The sequence below is a fragment of the Botrytis byssoidea genome (assembly GCF_014898295.1).
Source record: "Botrytis byssoidea strain MUCL 94 chromosome Unknown BBYS_022, whole genome shotgun sequence".
Classification (NCBI taxonomy): Eukaryota; Fungi; Ascomycota; class Leotiomycetes; order Helotiales; family Sclerotiniaceae; genus Botrytis; species Botrytis byssoidea.
In genome coordinates this window covers 631,780-650,249 of record NW_024065863.1, presented here as the reverse complement: position 1 = coordinate 650,249, position 18,470 = coordinate 631,780, and the positions used below count along the sequence as shown (strand labels likewise).

The 18,470-nt window shown below is 41.9% G+C and overlaps 7 protein-coding genes across 7 annotated transcripts; 4 read left to right on the top strand and 3 right to left on the bottom strand.

Annotated features, from left to right (window-relative positions):
- Positions 1-2,411: 2,411 nt before the first annotated feature.
- On the bottom strand, positions 2,412-3,425 carry EAE97_009588 (uncharacterized protein; the record flags this gene model as incomplete). Its single annotated transcript, XM_038880103.1, has 1 exon — positions 2,412-3,425. One exon carries the CDS (start codon positions 3,423-3,425, stop codon positions 2,412-2,414), a length of 1,014 nt encoding a protein of 337 aa, XP_038729214.1.
- Positions 3,426-4,310: 885 nt separating this feature from the next.
- EAE97_009587 (uncharacterized protein) lies at positions 4,311-6,388 on the top strand. The gene is made up of 2 exons (XM_038880102.1): positions 4,311-5,348; positions 5,401-6,388. The coding sequence occupies exons 1-2, from the start codon at positions 4,938-4,940 to the stop codon at positions 6,106-6,108; spliced, it is 1,119 nt and encodes a 372-aa protein (XP_038729213.1). The 5' UTR covers positions 4,311-4,937; the 3' UTR covers positions 6,109-6,388.
- Positions 6,389-6,941: 553 nt separating this feature from the next.
- On the bottom strand, positions 6,942-8,111 carry EAE97_009586 (uncharacterized protein; the record flags this gene model as incomplete). The annotated part of the gene is made up of 1 exon (XM_038880101.1): positions 6,942-8,111. One exon carries the CDS (start codon positions 8,109-8,111, stop codon positions 6,942-6,944), a length of 1,170 nt encoding a protein of 389 aa, XP_038729212.1.
- A 1,548-nt stretch (positions 8,112-9,659) lies between these two features.
- On the bottom strand, positions 9,660-10,709 carry EAE97_009585 (uncharacterized protein; the record flags this gene model as incomplete). Its single annotated transcript, XM_038880100.1, is given in 3 exon segments — positions 9,660-10,169; positions 10,184-10,198; positions 10,605-10,709. The coding sequence occupies 3 exon segments, from the start codon at positions 10,707-10,709 to the stop codon at positions 9,660-9,662; spliced, it is 630 nt and encodes a 209-aa protein (XP_038729211.1).
- A 549-nt stretch (positions 10,710-11,258) lies between these two features.
- Positions 11,259-11,732, top strand: EAE97_009584 (uncharacterized protein; the record flags this gene model as incomplete). The annotated part of the gene is made up of 1 exon (XM_038880099.1): positions 11,259-11,732. The coding sequence occupies one exon, from the start codon at positions 11,259-11,261 to the stop codon at positions 11,730-11,732; it is 474 nt and encodes a 157-aa protein (XP_038729210.1).
- A 1,033-nt stretch (positions 11,733-12,765) lies between these two features.
- Positions 12,766-13,401, top strand: EAE97_009583 (uncharacterized protein; the record flags this gene model as incomplete). Its single annotated transcript, XM_038880098.1, has 1 exon — positions 12,766-13,401. One exon carries the CDS (start codon positions 12,766-12,768, stop codon positions 13,399-13,401), a length of 636 nt encoding a protein of 211 aa, XP_038729209.1.
- A 1,880-nt stretch (positions 13,402-15,281) lies between these two features.
- EAE97_009582 (uncharacterized protein) lies at positions 15,282-17,744 on the top strand (the record flags this gene model as incomplete). Its single annotated transcript, XM_038880097.1, has 3 exons — positions 15,282-16,034; positions 16,090-16,946; positions 17,099-17,744. 3 exons carry the CDS (start codon positions 15,282-15,284, stop codon positions 17,742-17,744), a joined length of 2,256 nt encoding a protein of 751 aa, XP_038729208.1.
- Between the last annotated feature and the right edge of the window lie 726 nt (positions 17,745-18,470).

The following is an 18,470-nucleotide window of genomic DNA, read 5'->3' as shown; positions in this document are numbered from 1 at the left end:
AGAACAATATTTATAGAGTTCAAGACATGATTGAAGCAAAGTGAAGCAAAGTGAAGCAAAGTGAAGCAAAGTGAAGCAATGTCGTAATAGATAGATAGTTAAGTCGTGGTGAGCGATTTGAAAGAGGGCAAGAAGTTGAATGATGGTGGGATGGTGGGATGGAAGTGAAAACATTTTGGAGGAATATTGAAGTCAGCTGGTGACATGGGGATGAAGGACTAGAAAGACCAGGGAGAGTGATTTATTACTAGGGTCAAACAAAGATGGAATGGGTATAAGTTTTGGGGGACATCAGATTCATCAAATAGGGCTACCGGTGGCTATGAAATCAATTTGAGGTGTCATCATAGGGTGGAAAAGGGTTAAAAGGGGTTAAAAGGGCTAAAAGGGTTAATAGAGTTATTATTAAGAGAATCTTGAAAGGCTTAAGTTAGCATTTTTACTAAAACCATTGAGGAACTTCCACTCCACATATACCCAGGTATATTACCTAGTAGATATAGTTATGTTATATATTATATTTCCACCTACGAAACGCCCTTCCCCAGTCATTTCGCCCTATTATCCCCATTCTCAAACCATCCATCGAGCCATCCTCGCTGTCTCACAACTTCAACTCTAAAAATGGCGAATGTGGTGGAGGGGATGAACGACGCTTGTAGGGTTTATTACGGGTACGGCTAGGTACTGTGTACATCCCATCCATCCTAGAGGGTGATTCTTTGCCTGCGGGATGGCGCCGTAATTGCATCCGCATTAGCATATCGGTGTCAGCGTCGGCGTCAGCAGCAGCATCATTGTCAGTACCTATCTGTATTAGTATCAGGGGAGCTTTGTGGTACTTTGTATGATTGTATCAGGGGAAACATGAATGATGAGAATTCGAGATGATATATTCCGACTCTCGTTGTCACATTGATTCATATAGAAATATAAAAATATAAAATCGTATCAATACATATAACCATTCAATTTTAAATATATCTATAAAATATGTGCCCTACCTACGATAGAACTCAAATACAATTTAGAGAACCATTTACCAGGTGGAGATGCCATCCATCCGAAGCATTCATACATGTTCGTAGCACTCACTGCACTCACAGCACGACGAGTAGAGACGCCGGCAGATATTAAAAACCATTCTGACGTCAATTTAGTAATATATAGAACAGTTGATGCAATCTTGATCATGTGGATACAGAGGAAGAAGGTCTTTCTTCCCCTTCAGATAATTCTCACTCATCGACGGGACGCGTTTGCGTATGGCTTGCATGGCTCATGAAGATGATCAAAACGTCAGTCATACAATTCGTCCGATATATGCGCGTTTGTAATGCTGCGCTTCAAGACGAGTACAGAGTACGAGGGAGGTAGGTACGCCCCAATACTCGATACGTGGTTCTACGAGTTAGCTAGGTAGCTAGATATCTCCGGATCGCAGATTAGTAGCGGATAGATGTCGTACGGTTATGGATGCTCATATTCTAAGTAGCTACTCTGTTATTAGAACAACGGCAGATGCTTCGAATTTTATATTCAATCTATAAATCATTTCAGTAAGTACTCGCTGGTGGTATTCAGTATTTAGTATATAGATTCTGTTAGAGGTAGGTACCTAGGTAAGCTGAGTGAGCTTGTAACACAAGAGAGTATTTTGTGGAATTTCTCGAATGGCTACCTGGTCTATCTATGACACGACGAATCCTCCTACCACGACATTTTGAGCCCCAAATATCTTCATCGAGGCGCATGCTTTGAAGATCTCGAGAGATACTAGGTAGACTAGGTAGGTAGAGCCAATACGTAGAGGAAACAAATCACGTGAAAGGGGCTTATAAAGTTCTACCGGAAGGAATGTGACCTGCCTAGGTAATCAAGGCACACAGCAGTCTGGGGCTCCATCATCTAAATCTGCCCTACAGTCTTCACATTAATTACCTACCTATGCATTTCCAAGGTTGTTCACAAGTGATAAGTGACAATTATAAATTATATACGAGTATGAGGCTCAACATTTCAATACGCTTGATTTGTCACGAAGGATCTATTTTAGCACCGGCACTCTTGCTTTCTACCTAACTGCCCTAAATCATTCAAGCTTTTAAACTCTATCTGCGTTTCTCGGCGAAATTACCGCGGTGACCTTGATAGGTGGTACTGGCGCCAAAGTCAAGTGAGACATTGAGAATTAGTGAGGATTGTGAAGATTTAACTTTTGAACACATGCATATTCTTTGCCCTTCAAAGATCTTCATACCTCCGCACGGTTTGAATATCTGCTGACGAGTTGCAGCTGACTTCTGCTTCTCTGATATGGTACAAATCGTATAGCATGATAAGTATTAAAGGAACTTCCGAAAGCATGTTACCATAGATGACAACCACCTTTTTCAAGAATTTCCTTTTGATTAAGTTCTCGGTGCCAACATTAGGACGTACTCTCTTGTACTGTGACCAAACTGTATCATGTCCTTATCCATTAACTCAACATATCGACTCGCGTCGATCGAATCTTTGTTCATCATCGTACCATTCGCAGATTCAAGATCGATCAAGTATGGCTTGACTTTGCGAATCTTATCTCCAAATTCATTCATCTTCTCGGTGGCTTTGAACTGTATGACGGCATGTTGTTTGCTGATACTTGGATGTTCCGCAACTAAATCCACCACGGCACGTTCTCGTCCAACAAGCCAGCAACTCTTCGCACTCAAATCAATTGTTTCAATAATGTCGGCGCCTTTAAACACAAAAAGTTTCCAGTCGTCTTTAGATGGTGGCTTGCATGCTTCAGGTGGTTCGTGATATTTTAGAACAATAGAATTTCCATCTGCCTGTGTAATTGTATTGGAAGCTGCTGCTAAGACTCCCGTGTGCCCCAAATTCGGTTTCTCTTTTTCTGGTACCGGCTCGTCTCCGGTGGTTACGAGAGCCGTTGAGGATGGATCTTTCTTCGACTGAAACGATGCAGCTTGGGATGGTAGCGGACCGTTTTGTTTTCGAGATGCTACCGACTTCGTGGGTGGTTCCAGCGACCTGGTATTGTCGTTATCATTTTCATCCTTAATTCGTCTTTGGTCGCGAGATCTATCTCTTCTTCTGCGATGTGAATCTCGATCATCCTTTCGTCGAGGACTGCGCGATCTTCTGCGATGTGAATCTCGATTGTCTTTTTGTCGAGAAGAATCCGAATCAACTGGACTACGCGACCTTCTGCGATATCTCACTTTATCTTCATGTTTATCTCTCGTGCCTCTGGAACGATCATCATGCCTGTCGGAACGAGTTGATCCACGGTCAGCCTCTCGCTCTCTCCTGCGCCTCCTCCGCCTTCTTTCTTCTTCGGAATCTGTCGAGGGGGACCTAGAATGTCGCCGTGAAGAATAATCCTTCTGACGATTCGAGGTTTCAGGTGAGCCCATATTATTTGATTATTGGAGTGATTGATCGTTGGAGAGAAAAACGAAAGACAAAATTAATTGATAGATAATGAAGATAGCGATAAGTACTTGATAAATGCGAGTGACTGTGAATGTACCTCTGTACCCAGTAAATCAAGCTTACCACCATTATTTGCACCTATCGGCTACCGTATCTTCGATTGGTGGGAGCGTCCATGGCTGAACTTCAACCTTTCTGCTTGATACCTAATTCAGACTAGCTGATATATTCTGACCATGAATCCTTCAGACCTTCAAAATGACAATTCTCCTGAACACCACCTTGACCACCTAGGCAGGTACTTACCCAGATGCCGCATCTTGGTTTTCTTCATATCAAGTTGTGCCGGGTACTGTTGACTCACGTCACGCACTTCGTGATATGATACGATACGATGGGTTGTGATGTGATGTGTTTGTTTGTTTGTCTGTGTTCTCTTGTGCTCTACAATGTTTGTTTGCTTCTCTTCCTTCACCAAAAGCAATGATATATGATTCAAGGAAACCCGGTTGATGCAAAATCCAACAGTTATACATATACATATGCAGCGAATAGGATCATGTGGACGCCATCATCCAACTCCAAGGCTTCCTGATCCATCCGGTTCTATTTTCGAAACTCGCGATACATTCATCATTGGTGTAAGAACCGTCATTGATACTTGATTATTCCATGCTCAGACGAAGAATACACTTATGATGTGAGTTAGGGTGCATTGCAGGACCTGAAACTCCCCTCGAAAATCGATTACGAGGTATCTTTTCTCCGTATTCACATTCTCTTACTTGATCTCTTCGCTGTTATCATTCGCTTCCAATCGCGTCCTTTTCTCTTCTCTAGTATTACTTGTTCTTGCTTTACTTCCGAGTCTTTCCACTGCGCCGTAAGCGTTGGTTCTCGCGTTTGGTTGGATGTAGTGATGACCAGATAAGCGACCGCCCCCATGGCGGTTACGAAAGTTTTAATGTCTTTTATGATTCGTCTGCATAATTTGAATCGACGCTTTTTTATCTGTTCCAGGTTACTGTGTTAAATCGAGTGGTTCATAGTGACTCTTACCATTGAGACACCAGGCCGCAGCGTCGTTGCCGCATACTCGCACACTTCAAATGATTGATCGAGGCTTCCAGCTCGAGTCGAAAAAATAATGTGAGATGGGGTCCAATCCTACAATATTTATATATCTCTTTGACCATGGCCCAGCCTCAGCCCTCGGATCTGAGCCTGCCTTGATTACAATTCAATATTTTCGAGGCCAGTTTTCAACGTGAAAACTCAACTGTCGTTTAAATTTTACGTCGTATGGGAATAATTTCTTTGAAAATTACCCAACTGTATATTTCCTCGGGTTTCTGGGTTTCTCGGGTGAATTACTTGTACCAGAATTTCTGTCGTCAAGCTCTTTCTAAACCTTTGGCATCAAGGTCTATCACTTCCTTGGGACAGCACTTTTTTTAGTTACTTGTGAATACCCCTAAGAAAGGCGTGGAATCATGCCTCATGTTGTCTCTCAAATGCAGCCAAGGGAGAGGCCCCAACCAACGTCTAACTCGAAACGAACAATAATTAAGAATGCAATTTCTCAAGATAACCTTCGACCATCTCCTACTCCTGGTCGTCGAAATGCAAATGGCCCAACTCCCACCTTGAGTTTGCTCGTTACCCCACAAGGTGCATGTAACTTTACACCAGGTCGACAGCATTCAAAACAATTTTCTCCTGATAGAATGACACCTATATCTGCAGTCGATTCCGTTTTTGAATTATCTTCGGCAGCTACAAATGCTTCCCCAAACTCAGCCACATCATCATTTATTGCCGAGCTGGAAGATACTTCTCCTGGGGCAGCCAAACCCCAAAAGATCAATATGGATTCAAAGTCTCCACTCAGTCCTACACGTTCCGTAAGTTGTCTATGAAATGCTATTTTATTATCATACTCATTCATACCTTTAGTTACATGCAGCTACTGCCATTGATGCTATCAATGACTTCGAGGCAGAGAACAAGCGTCTTCTTGAGCGGGCTATTGCGGCCGAAAGTGCAGCAAAGTTATTGGAGGAGCAAAATATCGATCTCCGAAGAAAAGTCAACTATTGTATGGAACAACATAGACCGAAGACTGCACCGGCTCAGAGAACCTCACAAGACTTACGCAAGCGCAATACTGCATACAGCACAACACCTTTATCCGCTTTCAACACTATGATGGATCATGTGGAGGCTAAGTATTTACCACCTCCTATTAATGACACACCCACACCATTGCCTCGAAGGAAATCTTCATTCCCATCAGAATCACTAGTTTCACATCAAGGTGAACTTACGCCAAACAGATTCGGTCCCAGTGGATTTATTCCCTCGCGGCGACCTCCCCCAATTCCAGAGAGCAAAAAGGTTCCTTCATCAAAAGACCAAACCCGTCGTCGTGATACATTAAAAAATAACGTCGTGAGCACTACAAAAACAACACGTTCTAATAGTCGAATGACCAAAATCTCCTTGTCGGATGCCACTCTTAGATCTAAACCATTACCATGGGCTCCATCAGCAATTCCAGGTATGGTTGAAATCGGCAGTACATATGAAGATGCTGCCCCTACGTCCCAATTGAGACCGAAGAAGAGTTTCGCGAAATTCTTCAGAAAAGCAAAGAAGGAATAATCCGTAGCGCTTTGGTCCACAAATTTTCCCTTTGTCTATAATACCAATGCGGAATGTATTCGGATGTCATATCATACATCCCAGGCGTTTCGGAACTTTATTGTGTATATATGTTATGAATAACGAAAGTGGTACATATGGAGTAATTGGGTATTTGGCCGCGGAAAGGACTTTGTACGGGCTTTCCGGAATGAGGAATAGTAGTCGAGTAATAGTATACTGTTCCTTTCATATTTATTATTTGTTTGCGATGAACTGTGCTTGATCTTTTATCTCTGAGTTGTTCTTTCTTTTTCTTTCTCTCCCCAAGGAGGGGAGATACAACAACAATGTTGCCTGCGGCGAAGCAGATTGCATAATGCGGGATAGCATCGCGACCCTGCAGATTATGAGGCTCTGCTTTTCGGAAATATACGATATTTTGTTTTTTGTTCGATAAGTCAGGAGACATATATATATGTACTCACAAAGATGAAGGGTTTATAGAATTCATCAGACATAAACGCACTCCACTGCGCGAGGACTTGCAAAGTTCAGTTGTCAGGAAATTAATTATTTTTACGATCTATATATAACAATCTTTTGATATATTTGATGATTTTCCATATCATCAAATCTATCAAACTTTTGTGATCGCTGCCTGTTTTCTCTCATAAATATCGCCATATTTCTTCTCCCATCCAAAACAATTATGAACGTCAACTTTTGATCCTATTGTCTATATTTCCATGCTTTTGCTATTAAATCCTCCATTCAGTAACTCCAACCTTCTTTTCAACCCGCTAAGAAGCCCAAAAGCTTTCCGAACCAGTCGAAAGTTTACTGCGTTCCTCTCAAGATTGGACGAATCCACTCTCCCTTTCCCTCTCCATATCTCTCCTCCTCGCCTCATCCAAAACCTTCTTATCATCCGCATACCAATCCCGCTCCTTCCCAATAATCCTATCAATCTCTCCCCACCCCTCATCCTCCGCATCCCGCTCCCTATCCTTCTTCCCCTCATCCCCAATATGCGCCTGATCTGTCGTCGTTACCCACGGTATCCCGACTGTCCACGAGGAGGCCTCCTGCCCTGGTATTGCCATCGGTGCAGTGGTTGCGTTGGTGATGGTCAGGAAATCGGGGGGGAGAGGGGGGCTGTGGAGTCTTTTGGGCGGGTTTGCATGCCTGGCCTGGTTTGCGCGAGGGGGTCGAGGGGGGGGTGCTGCGAATTTTATGCCGCCTGCTGCCGGTTGTTTGGATGTGGGTAGACGACGATTGGGTCGTGGGAGGTCAGCCCATACTACTCCGCGACGGTTGGGTGTGGTTAGGTGGGAGGAGTGGGCGCTTTCCCATTCGGGCTCGCTGGGATGGCCATCGGTCGTTTTGGCAGTTTGGATAGCCTTACCTGCTTTGGCTGCTTTGACAGCCTTGGTAGCTTCGGCAACTTTCGCAGCCTTGATCGCATTGATCGCGCTGACAGCTTTAGTAGTATTGACAGCATTAATAGCTTTGGTCACCCTGGTATCATTGACCGGATTAGTAGCTTCCCAATTCTCGGTACTCCTAGTTGACGAAACCGGACGACCATTTTCCTCCGCATCAAACGTGCGATAACGAAAGAAAATTCTTCGCGTTATCAAGCCTTCAAATTCGCCGTATGCTTCGTAGTTATATCGCTGTTGAAGCTTGGTTATGTGCAGTTTGCAAATATGGTTGAGGAAGTAGCAGAGCGAGAAGAGCGCGCAGCTTGATATGATGAAAAATAGGGTGTACAACGTGATTCTGGTTGTTGTGTCTAGAGTCTCTTGGGGTGCGGTGACTGTGCTCGAAGTTTGGTTTGGGAAAAAAGATCGGGTGTGGATTCTGCGGAGTTGGGTGGATAGTGTGGATGCGGGATGGTAGAGTGGTTGGGTTAGTTGAGTCGCATATGCAGGTGAAAATGGTGGAGAGATGAAGATAGCATCCAATGAGGTGGTTCCTGGCGGCAGGGTACTATCGGTGAATTTGCCATTGATAATCATCTTTGTGATCATTTTAATGATGTTGAAGTGGTGTTTAGATGGTATTTCTTTGATGAAGATTTGGTGATGTCGGGATAGATGATCTTAAGCTGTTCAGAAAATATGAGAGATAGTTATATGACAATAAGTAAGTATATAATGTGCGGTGAGATGAATATGATGTTGTGAAATGCTCAGGATACTCTGACGAAATTTTCTGTGCGATGCTTTTTCGTGCGATGTGTAGGAAAATATTCTTGGGAGCAGGAATTGTTAAAATACATGTTCATCAAATTATTTTAATTAAAGCTTCGATGTGCGAATATGGGGGAACCAATTTTGGAATTCTCACTCTAGACATGCGCCGGTATCTGTCAAGCACGATACTAATGACGAGATTCATTGCAAGTCTACTATTAGTAGTCATAATTGAGGTCCATATCAGAATATCAGTCATTGCAATGATGAAATTTAGAAGCTTGTCAGGTTTAGTACATTGTTTCAATCTTTTTGATCGGTAAACTGGGGAAGAATTGTGGGGTAAAAGTCAGACTACCTTCGCTTAGCCCCCCTTTAGTCTTTGAATGAGTGCTGCTGAAGCCACGCTAGATCGAACTATATCACGTGATCTGTTCCTAGAACGTCGGGCTAGATATCATCATTGGGAACTAGGTTTTATTTATGTGGTCTTTGAAAATTTCGATCGAAATTCCATTGCCGGATTATGGCTGGCAAAGTCTAATTTTGCGCACGTTTGAATGCTAAACTTTTATGATTGTGAGTCCCCAATACAACTCCCCCTACAGATCTAACACGCCTGATATCCGACACCTTCCTGGTGACGCTTCAATTCGGTCACCCAGATATACTGATAAAAAACCGAATTGTTGAGAAGAGACTTCTGCCGATCTAAACCTCGACTTTCTCTCCATGTACCATGATAACCACTGCCAAACTTCTCTGATTCCAAAAAATTTCCAGCCCAAAGATTCCAAGAAAAAAAATCGAGAAACTCAAATCTCATGTCTACAAGCCCAACCTCAAAACCCCAATTTCCGATCTTCGATGTTCTTGAAACTGAAAGGACGCACATATATTTCGAGAATATATTTGATACATTGGTAATGATGTTTAATGGAAATCAGAACTGCGCGCTTGTGTTCTGATAGCCAAGGGAAAAATTGTAGAGATCAATTCAACACTCTGCTTATTTTTGGTAAGGAAAGTCTTTCATAATACCAGATTCATTCTGTTGAATCAAGTGAGGGGTCTCAACATACCTTGAAAAATTCTAGATCCAACAATCAACCCATTGGGCACATATGATCGTAAGCAAAATCCTATGCTTGAGGATATTTGGTCCAACAAATTTTTTTTTTTAAATTCGCAGAAATCGCTTGATGACTCTACATCCATAAAATAGTCTAATGGATGTCAGTGATATATTACGATAGAGATATGAAAGTATCTGACCTTTAAATAGATTCCTACCATCATTTCAAGGTATAATCATAGTGTGTAAAAGCTTTTCGGCACTGTCAAAGTACCGTTCTCCGGAAATTCAGTAGCTCATTCCACGATCATTCCATAATTTTCGAGATTCTCGAGTGCAGTCAAACGAAGATCTCGAAGTCTTAAAGCATCACCATATGTCCCCAATACCATATTTTCAATATAGTCGGCAACGGAAATATTCAATCCAGCATGGACTTTCCTCAGATATATGTTTTCGATGACTTCAAAATCCCGGGCTATCCAAGCTTCGATAAATTCAGAGTCCATTTTACCACCCAATCTGGCACAGACTCTCGCTAGTCTTTTCTCAAACTCTCGGAATCTCAACTCTTCTTCGAGCTCGCGAGCCAGACGTAGCTGAACGCTGGCATGCTCATAGCCAGGCACAAATCGAGGGGGCCATTCGGAAAATTCCACTGAAATATACAAGCTTTGTTCGTAGACCTCTTCCAACAATTTGAAAGGAATAAGACATTCGAAAATGAATACCGTGATTAAAGTGGTACTGAGGGCTACGTCGAAGCATTCTCTATAAAATCCCCAAATGAAAATTGAGTGGACGCTCTGTAAAAACATACCCAAGCAATATAAGACTATCAAATATAATCGATATTGATGACGGCCTTTCCAACCTTTCAATCGGTAATAGATGTACTGGACGAATTCATAAAGTAACCACCAAAATACAAAGTATGACATGTAATAAAAATGACTAATTAATAGAAGTATTGCTCTGTAGAGGATTTCATCAAAACTCTGATTCTCTTGTTGGGACATGGCTGTTAAATTGTTTGAAGATGAGATGGATACCTTGAGATTCTGCAAGAGTGAAGAATGATTTGACTTTTCAATGTACAGTAACCATGAGCAAGACTAAGTTTCCTCATGTGATTAATTGGTCTAAATCTGCACTAGCCTTTTATTGGGTAGGCGACAGATTATCTTCTAAAGTAGTTATTTTGGAATTTTTGATGCCAGGTGTCATACTCTATTTCATACTACTGTCTTTAAGCTAATCTGTGGTAAAAAACAGATCTTGTAATCATTTCCATCGGTCTCGTATCTACCACTAGAATTAATCACAGTTTCAATGCTATAGGCCATGTGTGATGAGGACTCTTGGAAAATCGCGTCATTTTCGATGATTGATATTGAACTAATTAGCCTGAGGTCTCAAAAATCCCAAGCGTCCTATGATTGACTTGCACATTGAGAAATGTAGTTTCCGCAATTCTCACTCCGTTGAGTAACAACAACATCCCCTAAGATTCCCCCGTCCTTGAATATCGTACAAACTTTTTAACAATTGAGAGTCTTTGAGAGGTGAGGTGGAAATTCGAGATTACTGCCAAAATTACACAAGTCCTCGGCTAGAAAGCCCAGTTTGACTTCATTATGATTACACGTCATTATTCATATCACACACGAGTGCAAAAAAAACTATACTTGGCCAATGGTGCCCTAAACTAGAAGTTAGCACCAGTGAAAATTCTTTCTCTTTGGATGATGACTTTTTTGATCCCCATCAGAATCGTAATTTCGAATCACTTCATCTTCAAGGCAATTAACTAATCCTCAATCATCCAACTTCGTAAGTGTTTCCCCTATCCAAATCATGAAGAGGTCTAATCATTGAAAAGCTCGAGTTTCAGAATGTCACCAATACCAAATATTATCGGGATTACAGGGCATATCAAAGATGTCGCTGATATGACACAAGTTGAGCTCACAGTTATGGAAACGATCATATATGGCTTCTTCGCACCATTAGGAATCATATGTATGATTTTTATCATTACCACGTGGACTGCGATACTTATGGCCTCCATCCATGAAGCAATACAGGATTGGACATATGGCTGGTTGGCAGTAAGCGAGAAGAGACCGACGTCGAAACCGACTAGCATATATCTCGTTCTAGATGATGAGGCAGCGAGAAGCCCACTTTTGGATGTCAAAAAATGGTCGGAAGATGAGAGAGGGGGAGAGGACTTCTCCAGCAGCGATGGATTACCGAATTACGGAACGATATCACAGGTGCCGAGACATGAGACTGATGATGTTTGGGAAAGTACAGCAGCGTCTAAAGAGATGACAAAGGTGTCGTCAAATCCTTATCAAATATAGAGAATTGGGTCTTTGGAGGATAACAAAGGGATTGGATGAAGTTTTTGTGGTCCTGAAGCAACACTATGTGAAGAAAAAGGACTTTGACAGAAGTTCATGGGAGGAAAAAGTTTGGTGTCATTAAATTTTGGAAAAATGTCTTTCGGCTTTAATATCTGATATGCTAGAGAATATCATTTTCAGAATTAAACAGAGTTCAATGTTTGCACCATTTCACTGACCCCAATCTTGGGGTTTTGCGTCTAGATCGTCCTCTATTATGAAGGATGGGAATATATATTGTTGTTGGAGACATTACATGGTTTCCTGACTACTATTTGGATAGGAGTCTCAAAATTGTTAGAATTGATCTACCGAAATAATTTATTGTATCATTCTACATCTATGCTCACTTTCATCAAGTCTGGTAATTCCTTCATCTTCCGCCAAATAGAATTCCATAACTTTCAAAGATTTAAATGACTGAAATTGTAAATTTCTGTTACCTAAATATCATCGTTTCTTTTCAGATAATAGTTCCAGACTTTAAATTGATCAATATGATACCAATGAATTCGAAACCAAGTCTGGCAATTATTGGATTACGTTCGGGTAATTTGGCTTTGCAGATCTCATCAAATTTACCAGAAAGAGTCAAATTTGTGACGTCCATTTAGCACTAATGTCAGAATTTTCGGCGTCAAGAATTTTAGAAGTGTCATTAATAGTGCGGCCTTGTTCTTGAATTTCTCAATCGGGCATATTCTGCTTCCAATGAAAACATTTCTTCATGACTACCATCCGCTTGTGGGAAGACTCTGGTGCTAAATGTCATTCTCAACGATATTTAAAGTAGATTTACTTCGTCGATCTATATAGACCAATTCCCAAGCTCTGAACTAGGATTTTTGTCATAGATAATGAATCATAGATAGTTTTCACTAAATAACACGTATAAATTGCGCCATGTTTGCACCTAAACTTCTCGACTTCCCAAAAAATCCATCATTCTATTCTAATGAACGAAGAATAATAAGTCCAAAAAATCATAACAATGCCTGCGCTATTCAATCATCCCCAAATACAATTTGGTCCTCTTAACGAGCCTACTTTCGATATCTCAAACGTATTCAGAGATGGAGACGGAGAGATACCGAGTACATTTCCGATTGCTATATTCATGTATGGACTCGCAAGTGGGTTGATCATCTTCGTATCAATTTTTGGTCTTTTCTGTGTATTGTTCAATCGATTTATCCGTAGGGAAAACTTGAAGCTCGTAAGATTTGGTCGCCGTTTCCCTGATCTACAAGAAGGAGACAATTTCATCCTTGAGCAGGAAGATGATGTGATCTACGAGGGTGTTGTGACTTGGAATGAGTCAGGTTATTATGAGTTCAAAAGTAACGAGAAGATGGAAGCAGAGCCAATCATCATTCCTTTCTATAAGTCAAAGCAGGCGGAGATAGAGGACGATCGAAATAAAGCAAGGAGGGAAATGAGAAAGGCGGAGGAGGAGCACGAGTACCAAGCTTTTATGGGTAGAATTTCCATTGAAAACTTTGCTTCTTTTATGGATGCTGTCGATGATGATGCTGATGATGAAGAAGATGAGGATGAGGATGAGGAGGAAGATGAGGAGGAAAATGAGGATGAGGAGGAGGAGGAGGATAGGAGTTCCACAACATAGATGGTACTCGATCGGAACCCTTGAGATTTCTTCGGGGATATCAAATTGGATGGTGGAATGTTCTGTGATAGCCTGCACAAGCTCTGATTGTTGTTTTTGGGCATAAGCTTCGCATGTTCCAGGTAATTGTCAAGATTTGGGGACGAGGTGAAATAACATAATGGCCAGAGCATTGTTTCGATTGATAAGGATTATTGAAAGATGGAGTCGAACGGATTCCGAATGGTGGAGCTTTATTGCTAGGTGCGCCGAGACAGCCAGTATTATATGATAGGGAATTGAGTAGTGGAAGTTTAATGGAAAGCAGAGATTCACAGGAACTCCCTATTATCTTAAGGAATTTAATTATTGGAGAGAATCACAATGTATAATCATAAATTACTATGCGACAGTTCTGGAACCACGTGGTATTTTTGCTACCCAATACCGATCCTAATGCTTGAATATATGTAACAGATATCGAGTAGTCTGCATCAGGTAACCATCTTAATATCGACATCAGCAGAATTTATAGCTACCAACAGTGATCCTCCAAGTTTTTAATAGTGACCGATACTACGAAGACCGAAGATGATGTCGTAGGGAAACAGGAGAAATGAAAACAGAAAACTGGGGCTAGAAAAGGAATCTTTTCAATGCTGTAATTGACACGATATTGGGAAGCGGCAAGTAGATGATAAGGATTGAGGTGAGGTACGCGTCTAGAACGTAGTAGAAGACCAGGGATTGAAGGTTTGAGGCCATCGGCCACAAAACTATCGGAAGGATAGAGGCCTTGAACTGCTGCGGAGATGTGAGCTACCGATGATTAGTGAGGTGTTATATGAACGATAGAGATAGGAGAAAATAAGCTGGCAGGAGAAATTTTAGCTACTAAACGCAGAATTTCTGAAATAATTTGCAGCCGAAGCTTTCCAGATCAGTACCATGAACTTATGGCTTCCCCTTCTCTAAAAAGATCACTCATCGCAAGATAGTGCCACTAATTCTCGCTCCGTACAGACGCTCGAATCTGAAAAAGCAGAATAAAACACAAGATAAATCCTTTCTAGGCTGGATGATACAGACAACCTAGATCTATTATCTACATCTCCCCATCTCGAATATCGAATAAGCGAGTCTGTTGATGTGCGGTTTCTTGTACCACGATTAAGTCCCAAATCACAAAATGTCCACCTCACCTCTTCAGATAAAACGATTCATTCACCACATGCAGGAGAAAGATTTGGCGGAAAAGTAAAGTCAGAAATCTGGGTCTATCCATTATGTATGAAAAACATAGAATGATACCTGGCTACAGGGTGGCTAATTTTCTCAATGCCAAAGTCCAAGCACCTCCAAACTGCTTGACGTACGTTAGCATTTCGATTGCTCAGGTCTTGTCTTGTTCTTTGTCGATCCAGAATTGAACGGGGCCTGGAGCTTTATTGAAGGTGAGATAAAGAGACGCGCTGATAGCACTTAAATTGAAATGTCCAGCTACTCGCAATTTTGTTTTGGCAGGCACAGATTATGTTTGAGAAAGGCTTAGAATTTCTGTCCTTTGCTCTTCAAACATCTTCAAAGTTCACTTGTTTATTCTCTTGATTAACCACATAAAACAAGCATACAAATCACGTTCGTGACTTCCCGAAATGATGGCTATAACTTTCTGTCTTCCTAATCGTCGCTACTCTCTGCTTCCTCCAAAATTCCCTGGAAGTCGTACCTTCTCCATGTCCAGCGCTCAACTTACCCTCATTATTAAAAAAAAAATCTTTATCTTTCCATTAACATCACATCATATCATATCATCGATCTCATTGCACGTATCTAAATATCCCAGTTTTTGGTTATTATCACATACAATATATATATATATATATGCAAAATACATGAGTATGCCTCCTCCATTTCAAGGAAACTCTGGACAGGGTCTTGCCAACAAAAACCCAATGTTAAACTACCACACAGATCTCAGTTTCCAGAGCCCACAGCACAACACAAACACTGAACCAAACTCCCCGCAGGCTATAGGAATTAATCCCATATCAGAATGTGTCTCGAATCAGGTTCATCCTATCATAGAAAATGGTTGGAATCGACCTTCACCTATGACAGCTAATGGACCGCATGGAGGAGGTCAACCGATGGAATTTAACCACTCAGAGCCACACTATCCAAGACAAGAAACCTACAATCAAAACGCAAATACACCTTTTCCCCTCGAAGAAAATGAACAGAATTCTCAGCAGTGGCCTGAAGCTCTCCAACAACAATCAAATTTCAATGCTCGGTTCCAACAACCTAACATGAATGCTAGTCAAATCCCGCCTCAAGCTACAATAGCCAATGCTCCGACACCACACCAACTACACCAATGGGTCAATGGAAGTTCAAGAACATTGGCCCCCATTGCAGCATATAGCCCGAATCCTCGGCTGGTGCAGGGTGAGTCCGATAATGGACTGGGCTTCGGGCGTCTAAACTCTAACGGTGGCTATACTCCGCAACGCAGGATACCAGTATCTAAGCTGCGCACTCAGTTGATTTCGGTAGCTCGTGAGATCAAGCTAAGAACTGTGGAGAGTATAAATGCACCTTCAGAACATGTGCAACCTCAAGGAGACGAAGAACTCTTTATGCTCTACCTTGTGTGTAAAATTTCTTATCCCCCAGACTTGTGCTTCTTATACTAATCTGCAAAAGGTTGTTTTAGGGCAATATATCCTACAAGGAGGATGCGCTTGGTATACCAACCTTCCTCCTCCAGCCTCCAATATTCTCACCTCACCTCGGGCCACAAATTCGTTTTCTTCGAGCCCTATCCCGTTTAAGCTAGACAAAATCAAGAGAGAGAGTCAAACAAATGATGGAATTGATGGAAACCAGTGTGTCTATAAGGAAGTAAGTCCAATCGATACTACAGACTTGGACACTGTTCTTCAGGATCCGAACCTTTTCGAGCTCGATGACATAGAGCATCCTGCTCCTCTGGACTCTGGAGGTGCTCTCGTCGATCCAGATTATTTTAATATTTGTTCGGAGGAATCTCCTAGTATTTCAATAAATGATGGAGGTTCCCATTCTTCATCTTCTCCTCAGGTGCCTGGAAACCCTAATGCTAGTCTTTCAACACCCTCCACACGAGTCCGTTCTCTTTCACCTTGTGCGCCGGTGTTTGTCCCCGCGAGCGAAGGTCATCAAACAATTTCATGTGTTGATGACGATCACGGGCCTCTGGTATCTACAGACAACAAAATATTATCAAAGAGTCATTCTGAACCGGCAAAAGCTCTAATTTACTGTCCACGTATGAACTCTGTATCTTTTGTGAATGAGAAGATACTTACAGACCCTTTTGTCACCAAAAACTCGTCAAATACATCCACTCCGTCCATGGGATCCATTCAGCGAAATCGATCCTACTTGTCGACTCCACTGACTCCTATTAGTCCTTCCCTTCACGCTAGCCCATCCACTCTAGGCAGTCCATCCCCTAGAGAACGATTTGTTGCTCAGGGACCAATGGAAATCCCTAGTAACATCTGTTTCATCCGTACAAAGTCCGGCTCAGGAATAAGGATCTGTATCCTTCCAGGTAATACCTGGGTTGATCTTCCCCAGATAGAGATTCACCACTATGACAAAGATTTACCAGAAATGCAAGTACACGTTGCCCCTAGGATGAGAAGACTAGCAACTAACTTTCATGCAGACATTATGTGATGGGTTCTGCAAGCTGGTTCTACTCACAACTCTGGGTTCCGAGACCTTATCACGAGATTCTTACTCGTAAATCATTTAAAAGGCTTGAGGAACTCAAACAAGCGTCAACACAGTCAGCCCCCGAGCTATCGACTATACCAACTGGATACGTAGACTTTTACGGAAAACCTATATTCTTTCAAGCAGGTAATTCTAGGCCTGAGCCTAAACCCGTATTGTGTCCCAGTAGCGACGACTTGGATGTCAACTGGAATGCGACACCAGCCGAAAGAAGGAGGATCAGATTAACCAAGAAGAGACAAATGTGGGTAGAGTGGCAAGAACGAGCGCGGGATGTAAGATTCTTTTGGTATCTTCGGGAGCAATGGGGCCAAATAAAGGGCTGGACAGAGACAAACAACGGATGCGGAAATAATGCAAAGGCAGAAGAGATGGATATGTCTGATCATTATAAATTGATGATAATAGTACAATTCACGTCTAAACAAGGGTTTGGCACAATACAGATTAGTTCTGAGGACAAGAAGAAAATTTTGAATGGAAGATCAATTAAGCAATTTAACAGGGACTGGGAAGAGACACAGAGAAAATTCGGTAATTCGAATTGGTCGAATGAGAAAACATGGAGGTATTGAAGTAAGCAATGATTACAGAGCGATAATGTAATGTAATCTCAGCGAAATGATTGATTAGAAATTAGCGTATGGATTAATAACCCAATCTTGCTGGATTATATGATGCACATTGTGCCTTATACTCTCCAGATTCGACGTGATTCACCTCGCGACTACTATGTTGTCCTAGGACATTGAGACTTGCTGTTGGACCTGATTACCACCAAAATATGTGACAATAAATCAGACCCTAAATTATGTGGTCAAGTGCGATTTGAAGCAAAGAAAGCAGGTCGACTCACCACTTCCCACACCCTCATACCTCCTCCACCCCAATTTTTCAAGTCCGCAAAAAGGATCCTTTGCGAACGCAATCAAACTTCTCATCATCTCCTTAATCAACCTTCCTTTACCTATCGTATTCGAAATACCACTTACATCCGTGCCCACACCGTGCCACATATACAAGTCACTCAAATGATACACACCACTTGTTGAATAAAGGCGCGTGTTATCGAAATCTCCAGAATATCTATACAAATAAACAGTGACGTTATGCTTCAAGCGTAAGAGGGCAGATTGGATCGCAGAGCAAGTAAATGTTTTGAAGTTGAAGAGATCCCACTGAGCGCGACTGAAAATGATGTTTTGGGGCAAAGGCGGAGATGGCGTAGAAGCCTGACTCGTAATGCGCGTTGCCTACTAGGTATGGAAGTTTGGCGAATCTCTCAGCGTCGGCTCTGGTAG

Bases quoted from the DNA above. Each gene is read 5' to 3' on its own strand.
- EAE97_009587 (XM_038880102.1), top strand. From the start codon at position 4,938: ATGCCTCATGTTGTCTCTCAAATGCAGCCAAGGGAGAGGCCCCAACCA. The intron at 5,349-5,400 runs GTAAGTTGTCTA...TCATACCTTTAG, and splicing joins CACTCAGTCCTACACGTTCC to TTACATGCAGCTACTGCCAT.